Raw genomic sequence first — 27,706 nt, 5'->3', positions numbered from 1 at the left:
CGTTTTTGTGGTCATGTGTCTTTTTGTGTGTCTTTGTGCTTGATGATTTGCTTCTTTTTTGGTCATTTTCAGACAGTTTTGTTGTCATTTTGTGCCTTTTTGTGGTCGTTTTCAGTCTGTTTGTATTCATTTTAGGTATTTTGTGGTCATTTTGCAACTTTTTGTATTCAATAAACCAGCAGAGAACCAGATAAAGTCTCACTCATTCATCACAGAGGGTCGCTACAATATGTTGACCTGTTTTTACAACTTGACCCATGTTGGTCGGTGTTTGGCCCTGTTCCCAGCGTTTTATTCTATCTAAAAGCATCAGAAGAGTCTGACTTACGCTTGAGGGCCATAATGAAGGGCAAAAAGTTAGTGAATGTAGCACAATCCAAGGTGGCGTACAACCAGAGAATGGAAACAAAGCCGTCTGATAGCGCCGCATGACGACTTGTTCATCCGCTCGTCAACTAGTTCCACGTAACCAGTTCCAAATGCTGTAGGTCGAGGACGTCGTAAACCATTGACCTGCTGTATATTAGTGATTATTTAATATTGGTTTGTTGATATTATTTGTTTTGTTTGTAAATATGTACATAAATAACTACGGCAGTGGGGGAGTGACTGATGGTGGACATGGAGGAGAGAAAAAGTTCATGCTTCATTCTACTCCTTTTCAGATTTGTTGGGTTATTATTTTTTGCTTTATTTTGTTTTGTGTGTTTGGTTTTTTTTGCGTTGTACTTAGTTTTGTTGTTATTTTGAATATTTAGATTTGTTTTTGTGGCTTTTTTCCCCTCACATGTCTGAAATAAAAACATTCATTCATTCAAATGCTGGATTAATGTGTAAAGAAAAGAATCACACCTAAACACACCCATCTGATGCTTCATGTGGGTCTATTTTTTAAGTACAGATCACACAAAATTTTAGACACTAATGATATCTTAATAGGTGTTTGTCCAGAGGGAGTGGATATGAAGAGACACACACTTAACACCCAAATAGCACACACTTACTTCAGATGTAAATATAGTACCTGGCAGAGCAAAGATGAGCTTCCGAGTTCCATCAATGTCAACAGTGGCAAAGGTAGTAGGAAGACTGAGGAGCAGAAACACGTCATTAGTCAGAACAGCATCACAGAGTGGGAGCATCAGTAACAGAAATAGCAGCATCTGTAATAGCTCCGTTATCAGCACCAACACTGTCATAGTAGTAATAGTTGTGTAAAAACCAGCAGCAAACACAATAGATTTACAGTAAAATAGTTCCAGCATTAAAAATAAAGCTTCCAAATTCTTTTGTTGGCACTGAGGATCTTTCTTTGGCTAAAACCTCCTAGAGTCTCTCCAGAGTGTGTTAAAAACTCCTCTATGCAGTAAAAACCATCTATCAGTGGAACTAATGCAAGCAGGACTAGCAGTAAAACCAGTAGCAGTAGCAGCAGAGGTAATGGAGGGAACAGCAGCTGGCCAGCCCCTTCCCATCTCACCCTGGCTTCATAAAGACTCGTCCAAAGTGGATCTGAGCATGAAGGTCAATATCCAGCACCTGTTTCAGGTAGTCCTGAGGCACAGAAACAAACACACTCAGAACACTGATACTGTAAAATCAAACTTCAACTGTTGTTAGAGCAGAGAAATCAGAGCTGCAGGAAAAGCACGGAGGAAACACATACAGGAGGTCCTCGACTTACGTCAGAGTTTCGCTGCTACGGTGTGATGTAAATCGATTTTCACCTTAAGTCTGAACTCCGGTGAAAATGTAAACCAAGCCGCTACGTACATCACCATATCGATCAGTTTACGTGTTTGTACAACTACAGTAATGACAATCAGTCATTAGCTAACACTGAAACACAACTCCGTAGGAAAATACCGGCAAAAATGTGAACTGTAAGTCTGACTTACGCTTAGAGACATAATGAAGTTAGTGAATGTAGAATAATCCAATGTTGCGGCAAACGGAAACAAAGCCGTCTGATAGCGCCGCGTGACGACTGCTCAGACCGTATTCATCCGCTCCGTTCGCCAACTAGTTCCTCTGAACCAGTGCCAACGTAACAACAAAACAAACGCCATACGTTAAACTGAGGACCGACCCATAATCAGTTCCAACAAAACGACGTAAACCGAGGACCTCCTGTATGTTGTAAAAAGGATGAGAAAAACGACTGATTCTTATTAAAGATGAGAACATCAGCTCAACGTGTCCTTTAATTAGAGGAGACAGGTGAGAGGTACCTTCTCTCCCATGGATACTCCCCCTGAGGTGATGATGACGTCAGCACGACTGATTCCCTCATGGAGAGCTGACAGCAGGTCATCAGGGCTGCAAACACAGACATCAGTTTACTGCAGGACAGAGAGCTGCTCATGGACAACAGCTGTGGAAAGGAGCTTTGTCAAGAAAATAACCCTGCTGATGTCACAGTGATGTCACTAGGATTATGTCGGACTGGACGGCATTAATTAGTGGAAAACCTGTGGTTAGAAACTAGAGATGTTGGACAGTAAAGGAGGTTTAAATATATAGGAGATGATCCAGCATGTTTTAGGAACTTGACTCACACTAAGGACTAGAAGTCAGAACAAATCTGCCTGTACGACTTCATAAATCTGTCTCTAGTTTGTCACCCAGCTTCATCACAGGGTTCGGGTAAATGTATTAGCACTAACTCTAAAAAACACCTGCATGTCATCTTTAAAAAGAAAAAGACACCATTTATCAAAGCCCACAACTCCTGAAACTGTAAAAATCTTCAACCTTCCAGCAGACCTTTAACTACTAATCTGTGATGTGTAGCTCCATTGAAAATATTAAAATCCTCATATGTCATCAGATCACTCCTTTAAACATTTCACCCCAAAAACACAAACAAAAAAAAAAACACATTTGCAACAGATTCTGTGAAAACAGAAAAAATCCTGTGTTCCTCAATCTAAGCCTGAGTCAGCAGTGACTCCATGTGACTCAGATTCAGAGACTTTCAGCTGAACTGCAGGGTGTGTTTCCACATTCTAGAACTACAGAATATAGAGGTACATGTTTTCTGGTATTGGTAACACCTCAGGGCATGTGTACATGTTGATATCAGGTTTTTATTTAAAGAAATTCAACTTTATTTTTTGAAGATAATATATGGCATACATGTGTTAGATTACACAAAAGCCATCTTAGGGTTCTCCCTCCTTCTAGTCGTGGTTGGACTGTTTGACAGAGGTGCAGGACTCTACAGGGTGGGCTAGAAGCAGGTTTACAGCTATTTCACTATTTGCTTCACGCTATCCAAAGCAGTATTCCATATCCCTTATTCACGTTTTGGAAATGTTATGAAGCTATTTCTTCCAATTTTGGTTTTGATTTTTATGTTGTTTTTTTAAGTTTTTCCATGGATTGTGAGCAAACAAATTAAATCAAGAGCAAACAAAGTGGAGACTAAAGCAGTACTGGAAGTGTGAAAATGCCGAGCAGGTGAGCATATCATGGCAAGAAGCCTTTAACACTCCCTCCGCCCAATAAAGTGTTTATAAAAAATGTAAAGTGCACACCTACTGAGTGTAAGCCAGGAACTGTTTGGGCTTCAAACGGTTAACTGGGTTTGCCTTAGAAACATAAAAGTCTGACAACAACATGGACAGAGCAGGTTTCTTTAAACCCTCCTGTTGTCTTCATTTACAGGCACCAAAAAATATTGTTCCCTTGTCTGAAAAAAAATCCAAAAATTCAGCAAAAAAATTCCCCAAATTTATAGAAATTTGCAAAATCTTCAGGAAGAAAATTCCAAAAATTCCTTAGAAGTTTCCCTTCAAAGTTTTATTTTTTTAAAAAATCCTAAACTTGGCAAGAAATACAAATTTAAAAAATAAATTTAAAAAAAAAAGTAAATATTTTCAAAAAATGAATAAAAATCTTCCAAAACAAATCCTAAAAATATCTAAAGTGATTACACTTTAAACTTCTAATATTTTCTTTAAGAACATTCAGAAAAAAATCAACCAAAATCCAGTGCTGGATTTTGGTTATTCTTAAAGAAACTTTTTTTTAACATTTCCACCAAAAAATGTTCAAAAATGTCCCAAAAAATGATGAAAATGTGGAAGTTTTCACTGTGAAAATATATATTTTTTTCCACATTTTCAAACTTTAAAATGGGTCAATTTGACCCGCAGGAAGACACGAGAGTTAAAGCTCTTACTTGTCTCCAACAATGCCCAGATTGATGGTGGGGTATCCATGTTCCTGGATGGTGGCCAGAAGAGTGGAGCGATTAGAGTCTCTGATCTTCCCTGGGTGGAGATCATCCTCTGGATTCAACAGCTACAGACAGACAGACAGACAGGCAGACAGGCAGACAGACAGGCAGACAGACAGGCAGACAGACAGGCAGGCAGTCAGCTGCCGGACTGATTGAATAGTATTAACTCCAAACACTAGGAGTCAGTCGTAGTATCTGCATCCGTTAACGTGCACGTACCTCATTTCCAGTGGACATGACGGCCACCACAGGGAACTTGTGCACGCTGACCTCAGTCACTCCGACAGTAGCCAGCAGGCCGATCTCTGACGGGCCCATATGTGTCCCTTTAGCCAACACACACTCCCCTCGCCTGATGTCGTGACCGATTGGCCTGTAGAGACAAAACGTTACGCTCACAACCAGCTGATGGGTCTCTGAAGCTGATCTGATAGCATTTACACTACCGTTCACAAGTCTGGGGTCACTTAGAAATGTCCTTAGCAGTTTTTATTAATGAAGATAACATGAAATGAATGATAAATTCAGTGTAGACATGGTTAATGTGCTAAATGACTATTGTAGATGGAAACAGCTGATTTTTAATGGAATATCTCCATAGAGGTACAGAGGAACATTTCCAGCAACCATCACTCCTGTGTTCTAATGCTACATTGTGTTAGCTAATGGTGTTAAAAGGCTAATTGATGATTATAAAACCCTTGTGCAGTTATGTTAGCACATGGATAAAAGTGGGAGTTTTCATGGAAAACATGGAATTGTCTGGATGACCCAAATTTTTGAACGGTCATGTAGATTTTATAAAGAAATGCGCTTTTCTCCTGAAAGTTAAGACTGTGATGTTGTAGGAAAGGCTTTTAATTTGAAGGAGCCACAAATCCAAGCGAGGAGGTTGGAGGACTTTCAACACATCGCTCATTATTAAACTTAAATTTCATTTTCGCTTGTTTACGTTTGATTTTCACTCACTTTTTGACCAGATTTAGAAAAATATCACAGTTTAGTTGACATTTTAACAACAATAATTACTTGTTTGCTTTGGCACAAAAATTACTTGGTTTGGTTTGGAAAAATATCATGACTTGTGTTTAAATATGATATTTTCATCACATTTGAAGCTTTTCCTCCTATTTTGGGGGGTTGCCAGGTTGGTGAGTCGTTCCCCATCTAATATATACTACTGTTCAAAAGTTTGGGGTCACTTAGAAATGTCCTTATTGTTGAAAGAAAAGCAATTTTTTTCCACGAAGATAACATGAAATGAATGATAAATCCAGTGTAGACATTGTTAATGTGGTAAATGACTATTCTAGCTGGAAACAGCTGATTTTTAATGCGTGACCCCAAACTTTAGAGCGGTAGCGCAGATTCCGCTTGGTGTTTTGTAATTCTGTTTTTATATTACCTGATGTCCTGTCCGGGCCGGGCCTGGACCATGATCCTCACCTCCAGCTCCTCTGTGCCCTGAAACAAAGAAACCATCAACATCATTGGACCCGTCAATAAAACATAAACTAAATATACACAGTGGTGAAGGAATTCCCAGCAGTGACCCTGTTATTAAAACTAAGCAGGGTTTAAAGATAAGCGGTGTTCTTACATCTTCAGACTCCCTCAGCAGCTCTGTATCTTCTACTTGGACCACAGCGTCAGCTCCACAGGGAATCGGAGCTCCGGTGGTGACCCTCATCACCTGACCTGGCATCACTGTATGGGTGGGCTGCACACACACATTTAGCATTTACCAACACAGATAACACAGGAATGTGGCAGTATTTCTGCTGGTTTTAGTAATGACAGTAGTACTGTTACTAACAACATGACCAGAGGGGAGCAGCAGCAGTGGTAGTGCTACAGGTACAGCTGTTGTAGTACCTACAGTAGTACAGTACTCACTCAGCAGTGCTTTCATGGTGGTGCTAAAACCAACTTGTTGATCTTCAAGTTTCTGGGACAAAGCCATTTAAATTACAGAATAATGCCCAATTTATTCTAATTTAAACACTTTCCATTCAGTAAAATCATTTATTCAAAGTTAAAAATCCATGTTTACTCTGATTAGATGTCAGTAGATTAGTGTGTCCTGATCTAAAACCCATGTGAGTGATTCTAACAGTAAACCTTCATCTTTACCCATGAAGCCACCTGATGGCAGCAGGACAATTATTAGTGATAAATGTGTAGCCTGTAATCTGTACTGTGATGCAGCATAGTGTAGCTGCATAGAGCTGTCCACTGAGTTTACCTTCATTAAATTAAGACACCATCCTGCTACAAAGACACAACACACGCTATTAAACAGATCCCACTGGTCAGACATCACTCAGTGTTCCATCAGTCTGTACTAGAGGTGTCCAACTCATTCTAGTTCAGGTTCCACATTCAGCCCAGTTTGATTTCCAGTGGACCGGACCAGTAAAATCACAGCATAATAACCTATAAATAATGATAACCCCAAATGTTTCCTTTGTTTTAGCACAAAAAGTACATCCCGAAAATGTTCACATTTAACTGTCTTTTTACAAAACATGTTGAACCACCTGAATTTTTAAAGTAAAATAAATTCAGTTTCATCAACATTCAGCCTCAGTTTATCATTTCCACATTACAACTTCCAGATCACAGAGTGTCTACAAAGGAACACCACATCACACAAACTAAAGCAGGAACTATTAAGGAAGAAGGTTAATTTATCCCCCTGCCTTGTAAACGTAGAAAATTTGTACATAAAATGAACAACAATTCTGAGCGCTTCAGCAGACTGCTCAGCCTGAACACCTGGATTAGCTCGTTCTGCTGTGCCAGCAGAATTAACTTTATTGACAATTTTAACTGTTTCTGGAACAGGCCAGAATATTTTAACAGTGATGGCATTCATCCAAACAGGTCCGGCAGATCACTTTTAGTCTCAAATATCCAATACACCGTCCACACTTCAGACTGACTAGTGCCAGTGTTTACATCCATTTCTTCTTCACGCTCCACTGAACCGCCTCCCAGCTACAGCGCCCCCCTCTGTCCCCACCTGGAACTCCCCCCATCTTCCCCTCCAGCACACCCACTGCCTCCCCCCTCTGGCTCCCCCTGCCCGTCACCCCCGCTCTACCAGAATTCAACAAGCTGCCAAATCCCCACCATCATCAGCTTCAGACAACCTCGGCAGCCCTCCCTCAGAAACTGCCATTTTGCTAACCTTCGCCCACTTCCACGGACCTCACAGCCTTGTCCCCAGAAGCCCTCCCCTAATCACACATCCACACTTCACCTGAACTTTGCCCTCTTCAACACCCGCTCCGTCACCAGCAAAGGCCCCATTCTACAATTATTCATCCTGGACAATAAACTGGACTTCCTCTGTCTAACCGAAACATGGCACAAACCACTGGACTTCTACCCACTCAACCAAGCCACTCCCTCCGGATACACGTACCTCAACTCACCCCGCCCAGAAGGTCGAGGAGGCGGCATCGCAGTCATCCACAAACAGGTCTTCACAACCATCCCACTTTCCATCCCTGCCTCCCCCTCCTTTGAACACCTTGTTTTTAAATTACCCGGTCCCACCCCAATGGTCACTGCTATCATTTACCGCCCACCTAAACCAAACCCCTCATTTCTCCCTGACTTTTCCCACTTTGCCACCCAGCTATTAGCTACATCTCCGTCAGTCCTCATCCTTGGTGACTTCAACTTTCACATGGACAACCTTCACAGTAAATCTGCCTCTGACTTCCTAGACCTCCTACAATCACTCAACCTCACCCAGCATGTCAATTTCCCCACCCACAACCATGGACACATCCTCGATCTGGTTTGCTCCTCTGGTCTTACAGTCCTAAATATCTCCAGCTGTCATCTCTCCATCTCTGACCACCTAGCAATAACTATGGACATCAGCCTCCCCACCCCCCTGCCCAAGGAAAAACGGACAATCTTTTTTAGAAACACTAGATCACTCTCCCCCTCTGTATTCTCCGCCTCACTGACCACTGCATTGTCCATCTCCCCTCCCCCATCAATCAATAACCCCACTGACCTCATCAACCACTACAATCATACTCTCTCTTCCTGTCTTGATCAGCTTGCTCCCCTCAAATCCAAATTAGTCACTTTCTCCCACTCTGCTCCATGGTACACCCCCGAACTCCACCTCATGAAAGCCCATAAACGACAGCTGGAACGTCTTGTCAAGAAAACAAACCTGACAGTTCACCGTCAAGCCTACTCCGACTTCCTCCAACAATACAAAGACGCCCTGAAATCTGCACGGTCCACTTTCTACTCTGACCTGATCAATACCAGCTCCAACAACCCCAAGTCCCTCTTCTCAACTGTCAATAAACTCCTTGCCCCCCCGGACACCGTCTCAAACTCGTTCACCACCGACAAGTGCAACCTATTCCTCTCTTTTTTCCATAACAAAATCATCTCCATCCACAGCAGCCTTGTCACCTCTCCCACCTCACTTGATCCCCCCTCTCCTCCACCAAACCCTCTGAACTTTCCCCCCCTGGCCCACTTCTCGCCCGTTTCCCCCCTGGACCTGCCCAAATTCATCACTGGAACTAAAAACTCCACATCCTGCCTGGACCCCATCCCCACTGACCTCCTCAAAAACTGCCTCCCTGTTATCTCCCCCCTCATCTCTAACATCATCAACACTTCCCTCAGTACTGGCTGTGTCCCCTCACCCCTCAAGCTCGCCTCTGTCTCCCCCATCCTCAAAAAACCTGGTTTGGATCCAACCTCCCCTCACAACTTCCGGCCCATCTCCAACCTCCCCTTCTTATCCAAAACATTAGAACGTGTCGTCGCTGCCCAGTTGAAAACTCATCTCACCTCCAACAACCTGTATGAAACCTTTCAATCCGGATTCCGCTCTCATCACAGCACTGAAACTGCTCTCCTCAAGGTCACCAACGATCTTCTCCTCTCCTCAGACTCTGGACAAGTCACCATCCTCATTCTTCTCGACCTCTCTGCAGCATTTGACACAATCAATCACTCCATCCTCCTGTCCCGCCTTCAATCCTCCATTAACATCACCGGCACCGCCCTCACCTGGTTCACATCATATCTCACAAATCGACAACAATTCATCAAGGTCAACAACTGCACATCCGCCACCGCCCCCCTGTCCCATGGTGTCCCTCAAGGATCAGTCCTTGGCCCCCTCCTCTTTATCCTGTACCTCCTCCCCCTCGGCAACATCATCCGCCGCCACAACCTACACTTCCATTGCTACGCCGACGATATCCAACTCTACATCTCCACCAACACCACCGCCACCACCACCCTCCCCTCTCTCTCCAGCTGCCTGGCCGACATTAAGTCTTGGATGAGGAAAAATTTTCTCCTGCTAAACTGCGACAAGACTGATCTCATCTTTATTGGACCTAAATCACTCACACCATTTCCCCACTCCCCCATTACCATTGATAACACCACCCTATCTCCTTCTGCTCACATCCGCAACCTCGGTGTGATATTTGACAGCAACCTCACTTTTGAACCCCACATTAATCAGATCACCAAAACTGCCTATTTCCATCTCCGCAACATCGCCCGTCTCCGCCCCTTCCTCTCCTTCTCAGCCGCTGAAACCCTCATTCATGCCTTCGTCACTTCCCGCCTTGACTACTGCAATAGCATTCTCTTCGGCTCCACCTCCAAAGTTCTCAATAAACTTCAACTTATTCAAAACTCTGCTGCCCGACTCCTCACCCGAACCTGTTCTCACGACCATATCACCCCCGTCCTGCAGAACCTCCACTGGCTCCCCATTTCACACCGCATCCAGTACAAACTGCTTCTCCTCACCTTCAAGTCCATCCATAATCTTGCCCCCTCTTACCTTACCGATCTGCTCCTCCCCTACACCCCCCCCAGGAATCTCCGTTCCTCCCACACAAACCTCCTCTCCATCCCGCACAGGACCAGCCGGCGACATTGGGGGGACAGAGCCTTCGCCATCGCCGCCCCCACACTCTGGAACTCCCTCCCCCATGCCCTCCGTGACTGCACCAACCTCACCACATTTAAATCCCTTTTAAAGACTCACCTTTTTAGATCTGCTTTCCTTAGGTGATTCTGTATTTTATCTTGAACTTGTTTTACTATCTATTGATTTTAATTAACAATTTTGTTTTATCTTATTGTATTTTATGTACAGCGTCTTTGAGTTTTTGGAAAAGCGCTTTATAAATAAAATTTATTATTATTATTATTATTATTATTATAAAAAATGCAGAAAAACTGTGGCAGTGCATCAACAGTAGAGTTCAACCAAACCAGACTCATACTGAAGCTGCTGACACACATTATATCACATAATGTTCAAAGTCTTTAAATATTTTCACAGTAAGGATTTATTTTCACCACTTTGCAAAGTCATCCAGGCTGGATTGGACCCTCTTGCGGGCCATTTTTGGCCTTCGGGCCTTATGTTTGACACCTCTGGTCTGGACTAGAGGTGTCAAATTAACAGGACTAATTAATCCTGTCAATAACCGTCTCCTCCAGTATTGATGGTAAAGATCATGTGCCAGGTTTTGTTCTTGAAATGCATTAACAAGCCTATAACAAATGTACAGGGGCAACAAAACTAAGTTCCTCCTTGGGAATAATGTACATTTAAGGATTGACAGATTTTAATCGAAGACACACTTATGAAAAACTTGTTCTAACTAATAACACTGAAGTCCTTATACTGTCCCTGTCTGTGTTGAATACACCATCAGATGCTCACAGTGTAGGTTGGACAAAGCATGCGAACCCTAATGACATCAACAGCAGCTAATTGGAGTCAGGCATTAACAAACCAGAGTCCCATTAATGAAACCGGATTGGAGCTGGATTAGGGCTACTTGGACTTAATAAGGATCATGATTTGTGGCTGCTTTGCTGCACGCAGGAGAAAATGAACTCCGAGTGTATCGAGGTATCTTAAAGACCGGGTCAAGGTGGCTGTCTGCCGGATGAAGGTTAGTAGAAGCTGGACGACGACGTCAATATTAGCAGGTACATTTACTACAAACTGGCTTCAAAGGAGATCTGGCCTTCAGGAGAGACCAAAACCTGAACTCAACACCAACATGTCCTCAGACTTTGACTGACCTGGAACAGTGCTGTGGGGAGGAATGACCCAAAACTCTCCTTTTTCACAACGTTGTTTAGGTCTGACCTACTAGACGTGAATCAGAAGTTGTAAAAGCTGTCAGAGTCACGATGTCCTGGAGAAGCTCTCTGTTGTTCACTGTGATTAGACCCGTGATGCGAGGCTTCTTATTATTCACCACCTTCTGATCTATATTCCACCTCATCCAGCTCTTCTGTGTGATAAACTAAAATAGCAGATGTGCTCAGCCATCCCACACAGTCCATGCGTCCATAACCTCCCACTCTGCGCTGGTCATGGAGCACAAACCATGAAAACACTGCCCATGTATTTACAGCAGCAGCACCAGAAATATGAACAGTAGAGCTACTAATACTGAAGGTACCATATTGTTCAAACGGAATCACCCTCAGAGGTCAAACTGGCCAGAAGAAAACAACTAATAAAGTTTGTGTAGAGGTGTTACCAGCGAATGCTAAAAGCTACTAGTAGTGTTAATGTGTTAGAGCTGACCTGTTGTCCAGCCTGGGACTCCCCCATGATGAAGCGATCTCCAGGGCCGTCAGCAGCTACAGGTCAATGATAATGATGGTAATCAAGTTAATAATGAAAAGCAGACCATGAACATTGATTTTTAATATTCCAGTGAGAGCCATAAGGACAGTTTGAATGTAAAATGTGTGACAATTTTCCACAGTTTCACTCAGAAAATGAATGAATTTAAATGAGTAGATGAATGCAGATGTTTAACGGCGTTCTCATGGATCCTGTTTTAATGTTTACGAGGATAAATATGAGGCAGCGTCGGTGATCTCACCTCGTACAGCGTAGCCATCTTTAACGGAGGCGGGGAACGGAGGAAGGTTATCTTTGGCATAGATGTCCTGAGCAAGCACTCGCCCCAAACCATCTGCAGAGGACAAAACAAGACACTGTTCAGGTTAGCGGCAACCACAAAACAACAACAAACCCCTCATTACAGATAGAACAAGAAAAGAGAGAGCAGTACTCCTCCAAAGCTGCTCAGTCGTCCTATGATTTCTGAAGGATAAGTCCTGATAAGTCCTCAGTGGTGGATTTGTAGTAGGATCACAATCATGTGATCGTCAGCAGGCAGCTGATGTAGTGTTCACTTGTTGTCATGGTTACAGTGACACCGTGCCGCTATCTGGCAATGATACAGAAATCTTTAACAAATCTGTGGATCCAGACTATAAGCTGCATCACTGCCAAAATCTAATCAGGTGGTCCTTGTGCCATTTCTGACCTTCCCCGAAAATTTCATCCAAATCTGTTGGTCTGTTTTTGAGTAATGTTGCTAACAGACAGACAGACAGGACAGACAGACAGACAGACAGACAGACAGACAGACAGAGAGACAGACAGACAGACACCGATCATCACAAGCGTTCCTTGCTGGAGTACTGATACCATCCTGACTACAGTGTATGTATTTAGTATACAACAGAAGTGAGTGCACACCAGTGTAATATCATTTAAATGTTAAATTATTCAAAACTGTATCACCTCGATATAACTGCATTTTTTGTGTGAACATCTGTGAACACCAACAAGCCAGACTGCATGAATGAAAAACAAACATCATCTCAGTTTTAGACCATGCTGCGTCTATCTGCACGTCAGCATCATGGCTCTACATGGAAAAGAAGTGTCAAAAGAACTTAAAAATGTAAATATGAGACTTTAAAAATATGGAAAAGGACACAGGAAGATCAGTGAATGACTAAAAATGAGCAGAAACACATTTTTAGCAGCAGTCAAGGAGTATAGAATGAGTCAGGCCTACAGTGGTCATTATCCTAAACTGATGCCATGGGTAGTGCACTACCAAAATCTAGCTGTAAGAAAACAGATGGGGAAGTGCTTCAGACTACATCTGAAAAGAAGGATAATTAATTCTTTTATTAAATGACACAGAGGACGAATTGTTCGGCTGAGATGGGGTCCATGATGTTTAACATCAACCTGGCCAGGACTAGGTAGAAATGGAATTCCGACGTAAATCGAGGGTCCTGAAAGCAATTTAACTGTTAAAAATGTATAAAAAAGTTAATCATACAATATGGTATTATATGCATGAAATCTGTCACAAAATAATAGGGGTATAATGTGCAGGGGCTGAGGCAGAGTCTGAACATGTTCTCTGTAAAACATGACCTGATGATAACCTAATGTCCACTGCAAGGAGTGATCTAGTGGTGAAATATGATAACCTGATGTCAAGATCTGACCAATGGATTTAGAAAAGTGTAATGGTGTCAGAACTGTCTCTCCAATAATACGTTCTATAGATGTGGAGAAAGAACCAACTCTCACAGCATAAACAAAAAAAGCACTCAGACAGCGCAGTACTCCGCCAAGACTGTCCATTCCATGACCTTGAGCTGAGCACAGGCCTGTGTTCTGCATGTGTACATTATGTACGGATACCGAATCATGTGACCTAAATATGTAGCAGGCGGTGGGAATTGATGGGACTCAGAAACACCCCCACAATTTAATCAGTTGTTCCTTGGATCATTTCTGATGGATAGGTCCTGATAAGTCCTCAGAGGTGGATTTGTATTAGGATCACAATCATGATCATCAGCAGGCAGCTGATGTAGTGTTCACTTGTTGTCATGGTTACAGTGACTGCTATCTGGCAATGATACAGAAATCTTTAACAAATCCATGGATCTGGTTGTGCACAGACAGAAGGAAGGAAGGATTCACGTACGCCGATCCTCACATAACTCCACTACGTTCCTTGGCAGAGTAACAGTGATGCACAGCTCAGCATCTTCGGTTTTTCTTGTGGTGTTAATCACTGCTAAATGCTCCTGGATTTTCTGTGGATAATAAATCCTGCTGCCTCTGAAAGCTGACTTCTCCTGGCGATTTTTGAAGATCTTTAAAGAAGCTTTTTGGACATTTGAACACGTTCAAGTCTTAGACTCTGGCCCATGATTTGGGACTTAAAGTTTCCACATTTCTACCCAAATCAAACCGCCAGAATCACACAAAAGTCTCCATGGAAGAATAAAGTAAAAACTATGACCTGACCTAGGATGTTAGATGAATTTAGAGGTCTAGATTGTTCTGTGTGAGTATAAATAGAAAAACAGACCATAGATGCACATTATGTCCACACACTCACCTCTGTAGTTGATGACTTCGATTCCCAGGATAGGTGTCATCTCTAGAACAGTGATAAAGGCTTTGTCCATTGATGTCAGTGGAAACGGGGACATGCGGTGACGGCGTGCCACTTTACTGATGTCCACCGCACTGTGGCCTACACGCACACACACAAAACACACACACACAAAACACACAATTAGAGAGGAACGCTGCCAGCCAATGGAGAATACGCTTTGACAAACAATACCATGAAGTTTGGACAAATTGTACACAGTGCAGGCTGCTTCTGCAAAGCCGGTATGTTAATGAGACACAAACACACAAACACACACACACACACACACACACACGCACACACACACACACACACACACACACACACACACACACACACACACACACACACACAGTGAACTTACTGGCTCTCAGAATGTTCTCATTACTGCCACATCGTGACTGAACCTGCAGGGAGACAGACAGATATTCTATATTTGGTCACTGTTTGATGTAAATGTATGTAAGGAATGTTCACACACCACAGGTCTCATTGGAGGAGAGGCTTTTATGTTGATTTATCTATTAATAATGTTTCACACAGAGGACAAGGAAACAGAAAAAACATGAATTCTGGTCGTCACAACCAGCAGCTCTTTGTCTCATTCCCTGATCGTGCAGAAAAACACATGATTATTGTTGGATTATCAGCTCAGTCGTGTGTGTGTGTGTGTGTGTGTGTGTGTGTGTGTGTGTGTGTGTGTGTGGAATCCCATGTCAGATATTAGCCACTGTGTCATCCATTTCTGCCATGTCTTCCACACCTGTTCACACTGTAACTCTCTGCTCTTTATAAGCTGTGTCTTTTCCTGGGTTTGAACGTAAAAAACTTCAGTTTAACGTTAAATAAAAATGGATAGTTGAAATTCTACAATGCTAATGCCATCAGCACAATGTCGGAGTTACATCGTACTCACAAACCACCTGCTCCAAGTTTCTCTTTTTTAACAGTTTTCTATATTCTAATTAATTCCAATCACCTCTACCTTGACGCTTTTTCCTCTCTGTCAACGAAACACTAACTAACCTGTACATTTCAAAAATAAAATTCAAGTCCACACACTTTAAAAGCATCTATAAATGTCATGTTGGGGCTCTGTGTTGTTTTTAGGTAAAGTCAGTGAGATTTTGAAGTGACCGAGCCGTTTGAGCCACACGGAGACGGTAACTTATTAAGTCAAGTTTCAGTGAACATACTTTAATGGCAAATGAAAAAAAAGTAAAGCGTGGAAGTGACTGGAAATCATTCTGGAACATAGTTTGTGTTTGAAATGAGAAACTCAGACCAACATAGTGGTGAGTATGATATGAGTGATCAGATCGACACGTGAATACTGAGGAAATGTTCAGTTTGTGTTAAAAAGCAAATTAAAAAGGTCAGTGAAGAGGGCGGCTTCTAGGGGACAACAGAAATAAGTTCTGTCCTTTATAGAGCCCTGTTCCAAATAAAAAACGACCTTAAAGACAATTCCAGCATAATTTGAGTTTTTCTCCCCATTTATAATCCTTTGACATACATTAATTGGGACAGTTCTTACATGTAAATAGCACAACTGAAGATATTTACACATCAGCTTCGCCAAACCTCACAGTCCCATTCACTCCCATTCAGTTCCAAGCAACACACAAGTCCCGAGACTTTAATTAATCTAAGTCAAGGTAACTGTGACCGAGAGGAGGAATCTGGAGGATTGATGAACCAAACTGAGAGAGAATTGGGAGTTAGATTTGATACAGACATGAATAAACCCACCGTAACGGCTTTAGTGAGTGACCTAGGTGGTTACAGTGGGAGCTGAAAAAATGGTCACAAAAATCTGAGTGGGATCAAATTGTGAGAAAAACACTGCAGTGAAAGAAAACCAGAAATTCCAATTATACAGGAACTGTCTATTCAGATTGTTTTTATAAAAAAGGGGAACTGTTGGGACATCTTTAAAGGCACATATATACTCTAAACTGGGCATGCTCTATGAAGCAGACAGGAAACTTGAAATTTCATGCAACATGTTTTTTTTTAATCCGTTCTTACGGCTGAAAGTGATGTGAATTGTCAGCGGTTCTAATTTGTGTGTGCGTGAATGAAAGCTTGTGTGTACCTTGGGTGTCGGGCATGAGGCGGTGGAAAGGCGGGAGGTTGCCTGTGTTGCCCGCGGTGACTCGGAGGGGGTGGAGCTTAAAGAGGCCGAATCTCGAGGAAGCACCTGAACGCCTCGAGAAATGATCGAGTCCGGGATCTACACACACACACACACACACACACACACACACACACACACACACACACACACACACACACTTTAATGCCAGTCAAAGAATTCTCTTCAGTTGGTTTACAGTAAATTTCAATCTGTGGCTCTGAACTCCTGCAGCTTCACCTTTCAACGAGCAAAGCAACAAACTCCTATCACTTTAACACACCACTGGAATAAATAAGGGAGTGTTACATTTTTCAGTTCCACGTTTCTCAACACAGATATCAGAACCATGCACGTTTCCCTGCAGGATCTCTGCTCCTGAAACTCTGGTTTCAGTGGGACTTTGATGAGTCTAAATCTAACACGACCGCTGAAAGTTTTTAATCAGTGCCGTTTATGAAGTTGTCCAGTCTTGCTTCCTCCAAATCAGAACAATCTCCAAGATGAAGTCGATGTTCTCACACTCAGACCTGGAGAAATGTGTCCATACACTCATCTTCTCCAACTGGTCCAAAACGCAGCAGCTAGACTTCTTTTAACAGACGGCATCACATCACAACCATCCTGGATTCCCTCCACCAGCTCCCTGTTCATCTTAGAATGGATTTTAAGATTTTTCTGATCACTTTTAAAACTCGCCAGGGTCTCGCCCCAAGCTACACGTATGATCTGTTGACCTCGTATGATCCTCAGGTGGATCCTTGCGGTCGTTCCAAAGTGGAGGTCTCCATCAGGACCTCCACTTTGGATGGACCAGCCTGAGGAGATCAGGTCTGCACTTCTGTTAAATCACTTCTGAAAACCCATTTTTACAGACTTGCTTTTATATGAGGTACACTTTTAGCTTTACTTAGTTTTAGTGTTTTATTCTGTATTATGTCCTGTTTATGTCAGATGTTCTCTCTGGTTTTATTTTACGTTTAGCTGCCTGGTTCTTTGGTGTGATGTCGTCTCTCTAATTCTTTAATTCTCTAATTTTTTTATTTTTAATTTCTAACGTTAACCCTCAATCTTTTTCTTTAATTTTCAAACTACTTTTTTTATATGTGTGCTAATCCAGCTAATTATTCATTAAACTTATTATCATTTTTAATATTTATTTTAACCCTCCTGTTGTCCTCATTTACGGGCACCCAAAAATATTGTTTCCTTGTCTGAAAAAATTCCAAAAATTCAGCAAAGAAACTCCCCAAATTTCTGAACATTTGCAAAACCTTCAGGAAGAAAATTCCAATGATTCCTTGAAAGTTTTCCTTAAAGTTTTATTTTTAAAAATCCCCCCAAATTTGGCAAGAAAATTCTTGTAAATATTTTCAAAAAAATGAGTAAAAATCTTCCCAAAAAATCCTAAAAATATCTAAAGTGATTACATATATATCAGTGAAACTTCTAATATTTTCTTTAAGAACATTCACATAAAAATCAACCAATTTCGCTGGATTTTGGTTGATTTTTATGTGAATGTTCTTAAGAAAAATTTTTAGCATTTTTTTTCCACCAAAAAGTTCAAAAATTTCCCCAAAATGTTGAAAATGTAGACATTAGAAGTTTCACTGTGAAAGTATATATATATATATTTTTTCAGATTTTCAAACGGGTCAGTTTTGACCCGCAGGATGACATGAGGGTTAATTGACTCCTCTGATTTGTCTCCTATCGCTTGCTGGATTGTCACTGTTCTTAAGGCTGCTATACAAATAAAGTTACAAATATTATTATTATTATATTCTTCTGACCACGTGGTGACTAAACAGACACGTGTGTGAGATGTTTGCTGTTATTAATCTGATGTACTCTAGTACAACACACTAACCACTGAACAACCAATAGAAGATTAGTTAGTATTACAGTGGGAGTGAAGGCGTAGTACCGTTGTGTCTTTTCAGCGTTGGGTTTTCCTGGCAGATAATTAGCCCACAGGGAGAGGGACATGATGTGATTTATAGGAATTCATCAGTGAGCGGGACATGCAAATGGGGTAAACAAAGTCTGCGTTTGGCTCAAATTTACTGAGCAAATCCCGGACCAGAGGATTATCTGCAGATACAATTTGATCTGACTTCCTCTCAATAGGTCTTTCATAAGGCACCCAAATACTATCAAAGTTCTCTTTAATGGATTTCACTGGAAGTAAAGGGCTTAAAGCTCTGCGTCTGCAACAGAAATAGGAGGTCATAGTGCATGCATACAGAGGAACATTTCAGTGGGATTAACAACAAACAACCTGTACAGTTTGTAAAATCACATGAGGACTTCAGGTACATCTGGTTTCTAGTGAACAGGGCTTAAATGTTCTCTGTGATGGACAGCACTAAGTTTCAAATTGCTGCCACAACCCCACTGCAACGTTCACACTGCCAAGAACTGAAACAAGCGGCTTCCAAGGAGGTAGAAATTATTAGAAAAATACATCACATGTTTTTCTAATGTCTTCTCGGCGATGTAACGGTGATCGGGCTTATTATTATTATGTTGAAATCGATTTGCAAAAACACACAAAACTACTGTTACGAATAAAATATCTGAAAGTTCCAGCTGTTGCTGGCAGGATTTTATGTTAAACTGTTAAACTGTGCAATAAAAAGGTAAATAATGATGCCGTGCAATTTCATAGTAATATTGTTGTAAATATTTGTATTTTTTCTTCTAGAAGGAGAAAATATCTATATCTATGCACTGTGTGCATTGTGTGCTGCTCTTTTTTATTCAAACTGTTTTTCTACCTGCTACTGTTACACTATGAATTTCCCTACTGCAGGATCAATAAAGGTTTAATCTATCTAACCTATCTATCTATCTATCTACATCGGAGTCGACCAGTCATCAACAAAACAAATTATAAATCAGAAATGAGCGTGCTGAAGTGTCCAACATCCTCAAGTACAAATATGTACCTTATGGTTGTACACTACTGCTCAAAAGTTTGGGGTCATCCAGACAATTTCATGTTTTCCATGAAAACTCCCACTTTTCTCCATGTGCTAACATAACTGCACAAGGGTTTTCTAATCATCAATGAGCCTTTCAACACCATTAGCTAACACAATGTAGCATTAGAACACAGGAGTGATGGTTGCTGGAAATGTTCCTCTGTACCTCTATGGAGATATTCCATTAAAAATCAGCTGTTTCCAGCTAGAATAGTCATTTACCACATTAACAATGTCTACACTGGATTTATCATTCATTTAATGATATCTTCATTCAAAATAAATGCTTTTCTTTCAAAAATAAGGACATTTCTCAGTGACCCTAAACTTTTGAACGGACGCGTGGATCTACCGACAGCTCAAATGAAATCCCGTTAACTCATTTACCAGCGGATGGAGAACATTTGGAGAACAGGACCCTGCAGGGTGGGACTGACAGACATGATGAGCTGACCAATGACAGGAGGAGGACAGGTGTATGTGTGAGTGTCTCACCTGCTGGTCATGAGTACAGGAGCAGGTGAAATGAGAGGGAGGGGCGGGTGTGTTGCCAGGCAGGTAGGGACCCCCCTTAGCCATGACCACTGCATGGCTCGTCTGATGGACACACAGACACGCATGCAACATGCACACGCACACGCACACACACACACACACACACACACACACACACACACACACACACACACACACACACACACACACACACACACACACACACACACACACACACACACACACACACACACAGACAGACAGGTGACTGAGATGAAATGATATGAAGATACAAAAGGCTGACATCTTAATAAAACACCGCCTGCTCCAGAACACACTTCTAATTATTATTCCAAGGATACAGCAGGACAACGAAGCAGTGAAAAAAAATGAAAAATATATTTTCACAGTGAAATTTCTGATGTCCACATTTTCAACATTTTCGGGAGATTTTTGAACATTTTTTGATGGAATAAAAGAAATGTTAAAAAAATGTTTCTTAAGAACATTAACAAAAAATCAACCAAAATCCAGCGAATTTCGTTGGATTTTGGTTGATTTTTTGTTAATGTTCTTAGAAAATATTAAACGTTTTACTGATATATATGTAATCACTTTAGATATTTTTAGGATTTTCTTGGAAGGTTTTTATTATTTTTTTGAAAACATTTACAAGAATTTTCTTGCCAATTTTGGGGTATTCTTTTAAAATAAAACTTTTAAGGGAAACTTTTAATGAATCATTGGAATTTTCTTCCTGAAGGTTTTGCAAATGTTCAGAAATTTGGGGAATTTTTTTGCAGAATTTTGGGATTTTTTTCAGACAAAGAATAGTTTTTTGGTGCCTGTAAATGAAGACAACAGGAGGGTTAAGGTGCTTTTCCACTAGTGCCTACTCGGCTGGACTCTACTCCATTTGTGAGGTTTTCCATCAGGACGTAGTACCTGGTACCAGGTACTATTTTAGTACATACTCAGCTGGGGTTCCCAGTGAGCTGAGTCGAGCCGATAATGTGACGTTTACAGACTGCAGGCCACTGATTGGACAAGGAGTGACGACACACCAGACCGTGGGCGAATGAAGACTTTTCTGTCTTTGGTGGTGGACCAAAGAATACAGAGGGAGCTGGACGGTGCGACTCACAATGAGAAAGTATATCAGGAGGTCTCCGAGCGGATGACCACCCATGGATGCGGCAGGACAATGAAGCAGTGTCGGGAGAAGCTGAAAAAGCTCAAAAGCGACTATCGGTGCATCAAAGACCACAATGGCCGGAGTGGGTCAAACCGAAGGTGTTGGAAGTGATTTAGCCAAATGGACGTGTACTGACCAGCGAGCAACAGGAGGGAGAGTGGCCTCGACTCCGCCGCTGCATTATTGGAGAACATGTTGGAGGACGGTGAGTGTTTTGTAACTCTACACACGATGAGGTGGTACTCAATTGTAATGGAAAACGACCTAAACTAAGTCGCGTAGAGTCGAGCCAAGTAGGTGCTAGTGGGAAAGCACCTTAAGAATTGGCATGTGACACTAAAACACGATTGATGCTCCATCAGTCATTGGTTACCAGGTTACAGGTATTGGTTACAGGCATTGGAATACCACTAATGCCGCTTTTCCACTAGTGCCTACTCGGCTGGACTCTACTCCATTTGTGATGTTTTCTATTAGGATGTAGTACCTGGTACCAGGTACTATTTTAGTACATACTCAGCCGAGGTTCCAAGCGAGCTGAGTCGAGCCGATAATGTGATGTCTACAGAGTGCAGACCATTGATTGGACAGGGAGTGACAACACACCAGACCGTGGGCGAATGAAGAGGTCGAGACTTTTCTGTCTTTGGTGGCGGACCAAAGAATACAGAGGGAGCTGGACGGTGCGACTCACAATGAGAAAGTATATCAGGAGGTCTCTGAGCGGATGGCCACCCATGGATGCGGCAGGACAATGAAGCAGTGTCGGGAGAAGCTGAAAAAGCTCAAAAGCGACTATCGGTGCATCAAAGACCACAATGGCCGGAGTGGGTCAAACCGAAGGTGTTGTACTCAATTGTAATGGAAAACGACCTACACTAAGTAGAGTAGGTGGCCCATGTCACTCCACCCATAGACTATCTGACTGTTTACATGAGTAATGGAAGAGTGGAGAAGTTCTTTTTTTAATTCAACATATGTAAAATATACACTACTGTTCAAAAGTTTGGGGTCGTCCAGACAATTCCATGTTTTCCATGAAAACTCCCACTTTTATCCATGTGCTAACATAACTGCACAAGGGTTTTCTAATCATCAATGAGCCTTTCAGCACCATTAGCTAACACAATGTAGCATTAGAACACAGGAGTGATGGTTGCTGGAAATGTTCCTCTGTACCTCTATGGAGATATTCCATTAAAAATCAGCTGTTTCCAGCTAGAATAGTCATTTACCACATCAACAATGTCTACACTGGATTTATCATTCATTTAAGTTATCTTCACTGAAAAAAAAACTGCTTTTCTTTCAAAAATAAGGACATTTCTAAGTGACCCCAAACTTTTGAACGGTAGTGTAAAGTTATTCTGGACTTTAACAGAAAATTTATATCGATGTCAAGCATGTGTTATGGATAGATAAGTATCTGTTATATCCTCAATTACTAATAATCAGCATCAGACTGATCCCATAGAATCTACCCACAGTTTGAACAGTTTGCCCCATGATCCCACATGTAACAACACACATGAGTTATTTTGATACTGAGAATAACTCACAGCTAAACATAAAATATGTTAAATATTCTTATACTTCAAATTCGTCCCACGATATATCAAACTCCCAGTGTGCAAAAGAGGGAGGCTGAACTGGCAAATTTGTCATCAAACCAGGAGCCTGACAGCCCAGATGCTGTCCACAGGGTGAGGAAGCTCACTAACTTCTCTAACATTAATTAGTCTGTGTTCAGACGGACAACAGCACCATGAATTTTAAAACAAGTGATTTTAGAGAGCATTTAAAATCATCTAATTTGACACAACTCAGCCTCATCTGACAAGGTGCTGAAGCGGTCGAAAAAAACTTATTGTAATAAAATCTCAGCAAATGCATGAAAGAAAAGCTTCCTGTAACGTTTTCAGGCTGATAACAGAACAGAAAGCAATAACAGTGTTTAAATATTAGAATTAACCACCACCTTCATAGCAGGTAAAATAATAAAGACACATTAAGGGTTTGATTACATCTTTACAAGGTTTCTATTCACAGTGTAGGTTTTAAAACTCAGCATTTACTAAACTGGTTTGGTGACAATGTGCTAAAGCTGACACATGAAAAAGTTTGTCCTTTCTCAAGTTTAGGACTTTACAAAACATGACAAAGGACTGTTTTCTTTAGTTTTGGACAATTTAACATTGTGTAAGCATAAAAAATGGTGATGCACAAGAAAACGGAACATAGTTTCACCCCGATATCCTCAAAAATGAATGTGTTTAGGCACGTTTTGAATGACGGATGCTCCATTTTGGAATTAATCTCTGTAGAATAAAGCTACTAATGTTCGCAACTTTTGTCCAATTATCTTTCCAAGTTTTACGTAATTTTGTTCAGGTTCTCTGGATGACGCTGTGGCAACAACTACTGGCACAGATTTCGAAGCACTCAAGTGTTAAAATACCTCCTTAAGATGTCCTTTGGTAAAATTAAGTTGTGCTTTTGCTTTTTACCTCGCTAGTGTTAGCATTCAGATCCCTGTGTGTTTAAAAACAGATTATTAACGCAAATAACTTACAGATATATGTTGAAATGCTAATACCAGTGGCATCTAGTAACATAAAACCATTCATCTCGGATCACTTTCCCTCCCTTTCTAAGGTATTTCCATAATCCTATCATAACATTTAGATTTGGAATTCAAATACTCGACTTCCTGAAAAGTCCTGCTGTCTAGTTTCTTATTACTAATAGAGTCCTGCAGCAGCCTATAGCAGGGGAGTCAAACTCATTCTAGTTCAGGATAGTTCCACATTCAGCCCAGTTTGATCTCCAGTGGACCGGACCAGTAAAATCACAACATAATAACCTATAAATAACCACAACTCCAATTATTTCCCTTTGATTTCATGCAAAAAGTACATTCTGAAAATGTTCAAATTTAATGAATTATCTTTCTACCAAACATCATGAACAACCTGAAATTTCTTAAGAAAAATAAGTGAAATTTCAGCATCATTCAGTCTCAGTTTATCATTTCCACATTACAACTTCCAGACCACAGAGTGTCTACAAAGGAACACATTTAGTCATCTGGAAATGAACCAGAGGATTTTACTTTATGATCAAAACGGCAAAAGTCAGACAAAAAAAAGACAAAAAAATAAGACAAACTATTACAAAAATGAGACACAGAATGACAACAAAATGACACAAACAACCCAAAACAAAACAAAAAAGAGACAAAAAAAATTTCCAAAGTGGCAAAAAATGGACATAAATGAAATAAAACATGACGAAAAAGGAACAAAATGCAAAAAAAATAGAAAAAAACACAAGCGAGACAAAAAAGGAACACAAAATGACAGAAACGAGAAACAAAACGACAAAAACATGAGAAAAATGACACGAAACAAAACAAAAGAGACAAAAAATTTGACAAAATAGCTGCAAAGCAACAAAAAATGGACAAATCACACAAATGAAACAAAAAGGAAACACAAAATGACAAAAAAAAGATAAAGTGACAAAAATGTGAAACAAATGACAAAAGTAAGACAAAAACATCAACAGAAACAAGACACAATGTGACAAAAATGAGACACAAAATGACAAAAAAATTAGACAAACGACCCAAAAGAGAAAAAAAAGTTACAAAGCGGCAAAAAATGGACATAAATGAAACAAAACATGACAAAAAGGAACAAAATGCAAAAAAATAGACAAAAAACACAAGCGAGACAAAAAAGGAAACACAAAATGACAAAAATGAGAAACAAAATGACAAAAACATGAGACAACACGAAACAAAACAAAAAAAGAGACTAAAAATTTGACAAAAAGTCACAAAGTGACAAAAAATAGACAAACACAAGTGAGACAAAGGAAACAAAATGACAAAAAAATGATAAACAAAGCGACAAAAACATGAGACACGACAAAAGTCAGACAAAAAAGTCAACAAAAACAAGACAAAATATTACAAAAATGAGACACAAAATAACAAAAAATGAGACAAACAAAAAAACTGACAAAAAAGTTACAAAGCGGCAAAAAAATGGACAAACAACAAAATGAGACAAAAAATGACAAAAGCGAGGAACAAAACGACAAATAAAGCAAAACGCAAAATAACAATAAGACAAAGAACACAAGCAAGATGAAAAGGAAACACAAAATGACAAAAGTGAGAAATAAAACAACAAGAATGTGAAACAGAGCCAGATAAAACAACAAAAACAAGATCAAGTATTACAAAAATGAGACACAAAATGACAAAAGGACAATAAACGATCTAGTATTTTTCTTTATGGTCAAAACAACTTGTCATGGTCTAGAAATTATTTTAAATTTGTGGTTTTACTAATTTACAATCTGCTGTTGATGTCTTCTCTGTAATTTTTACACTTTGAAGGCTGGATTGGACTCTCTGGAGGGCCGCTTTTGACCCACGGGCCGCATGTTGGACACCCCAGACCTATAGCATCCAAGCAGCATTTGTCTAAAGTACAATAGCCTAACTGCTGCAATGACCCAGTTTCCCCACAGTGACCATTAAAGTTTGATCTCAGCTTCCAGCTCCGGTCTGTCCTGCTGACGGTTACCTTGGCAGCGATAGCGGCTGCGGTGATGTGGGAGGAGCCGTGATGGTGGTGGTTGTGCACGTGTCGACCTCTCCTCCTGTCCTCCTCCTCGTCCTCCTCTTCCTCGCACTGGGTGCCGCGCTCCATGGTGTGTGTGTTGGAGTGTGTGTTGGTGTGCGTGTTGGCCAGCAGAGGGGAAGGCGACGGCAGCTGTTCCAGGGCGGCGTGCGTGGATTTAACCCGGACCGTGGCCTCGCGCAGCAGGTCGATGGCGTGGGGCAGCGCTGGCAAGATGAACTGGAAACACTCCTGGAGGAAACAACGGAGCTTCGAGTTAATATTTAGCTTGTGTAATCCCCAATTTTATTTTTCAAAATCTGGGTAGAATGGATTTTCTTCTATGTGGCGACTTCAAACCCTCAGCGCTTCATCAGCAAGTGTTATTATATTGGAAATTAATATACAAACACGACTTTTTGGTCAATAAGAAATCAGTATCAGTGGCATCTGGTCAGTCATTTCATGGATCCGAAGGGGAAGTTTTTAGGTCATGAAAGGTTTTATGTCCAGTAACCCTTTAAGATCCAACGTTGTGCAAATCTGCCAGGACATATTACATTTTTACATGCTGTAGTGCCATTTTTTGGAGTATTTTAATTTGCTTTACATCAAAATAACTTATATCCCACGTTTTAATAAAATGTATTGACTTGTATCTTAATCATTACAATAAATTGCTTAACCCTCGTGTCGTCCTGTGGGTCAAAATTGACCTGTTTCAAAATTTGAAAATGTGGCAAAAAATAGATTTTCTCAGTGAAACTTCTGATGTCCACATTTTCAACATTTTTGGGAAATCTTTGAACATTTTTTGGTGGAAAAAAAGAAATGTTAAATTGTTATGTTAAATGTTAAATGGTTTTATGATGTTCTCTAATTTTGATCTGCCAATGGGACTTGAGACGGAAATTAGCCGTATGGCTACAATCTATCGTATTTACATGAAAATGTATATCAATACGAATTGTCCCATTTTAAAAATAAATGAATAAATGAAAATGAAATGAAATGAAATGAAAAATGTTTCTGAAGAACATTCACAAAAAATCTACCAAAATCCAGCAAATTTCGCTGGATTTTGGTTGATTTTTATGTGGATGTTCTTGAAGAAAATATTAGAAGTTTTACTGATATATATGTAATCACTTTTTTTTTCTGGAAGATTTTTACAAATTTTTTGAAAATATTTACAAGGATTTTCTTGCCAAATTTGGGGGATTTTTAAAAAAAAAAATCTTTTCAGGGAAACTTTTAAGGAACTATTGGAATTTTCTTCCTGAAAGTTTTGCAAATTTTCAGAAATTTGGAGAATTTTTTGGCAGAATTTTTGGATTTTTTTCAGACAAGGAAACAATATTTTTGGTGGCTGTAAATGAAGACAACAGGAGGGTTAAAAGTGCACTAAAGCTTAAAAAAATTAAAATCATTTTTGTTTTTTTTTGTCACATATATTTCAAAATACAGAAATTGTACAGCTGTATCCCTCAAGATTGTAAATGTAAAAAAGTTAAGTTAAGTCTATACATAACTTGCTAATTGAGATATGGTCACTTTTGTAACCTGTAAATAAAAAACGAAAATAAACAACAGTGCAAAATTTGACATTGTGAAAGATTTTTTTTTAATGTGCGCTTTATTGTGTATTTTTACAAACCCATGACTGCAACGAAAAAGCGTTCTGAGACCTGGT

At 40.5% G+C, this 27,706-nt stretch overlaps 1 protein-coding gene across 3 annotated transcripts in view; it reads right to left on the bottom strand.

Moving 5' to 3' along the window:
- The window catches only part of gphna (gephyrin a), a 56,143-nt gene that overhangs the window by 13,247 nt on the left and 15,190 nt on the right, over positions 1–27,706 (bottom strand). For 2 of the 3 annotated variants that reach the window (XR_008600006.1, XM_055005817.1), the window contains exons 7-20: positions 25,978–26,265; positions 20,185–20,286; positions 16,661–16,798; positions 14,927–14,969; positions 14,524–14,661; positions 12,181–12,273; positions 11,877–11,932; positions 5,847–5,966; positions 5,652–5,710; positions 4,466–4,619; positions 4,187–4,308; positions 2,232–2,319; positions 1,481–1,554; positions 1,025–1,089 (exon numbers count right to left, since the gene is read on the bottom strand). Coding sequence is in view for 2 of the 3 variants with exons in the window: in XM_055005817.1 (XP_054861792.1) it covers positions 1,025–1,089; positions 1,481–1,554; positions 2,232–2,319; positions 4,187–4,308; positions 4,466–4,619; positions 5,652–5,710; positions 5,847–5,966; positions 11,877–11,932; positions 12,181–12,273; positions 14,524–14,661; positions 14,927–14,969; positions 16,661–16,798; positions 20,185–20,286; positions 25,978–26,265 (1,540 nt within the window). In the remaining variant the exon portion in view is untranslated. The remainder of the gene's footprint in view (positions 1–1,024; positions 1,090–1,480; positions 1,555–2,231; positions 2,320–4,186; positions 4,309–4,465; positions 4,620–5,651; positions 5,711–5,846; positions 5,967–11,876; positions 11,933–12,180; positions 12,274–14,523; positions 14,662–14,926; positions 14,970–16,660; positions 16,799–20,184; positions 20,287–25,977; positions 26,266–27,706) is intronic. The other variant, XM_055005818.1, reaches the window with a different exon arrangement.

The sequence above is a fragment of the Amphiprion ocellaris genome, chromosome 20 (genome assembly GCF_022539595.1).
Source record: "Amphiprion ocellaris isolate individual 3 ecotype Okinawa chromosome 20, ASM2253959v1, whole genome shotgun sequence".
Taxonomy (NCBI): Eukaryota; Metazoa; Chordata; class Actinopteri; family Pomacentridae; genus Amphiprion; species Amphiprion ocellaris.
Note: the sequence above shows the minus strand (reverse complement) of the source record. Positions and strands in the feature narration are given on the sequence as shown.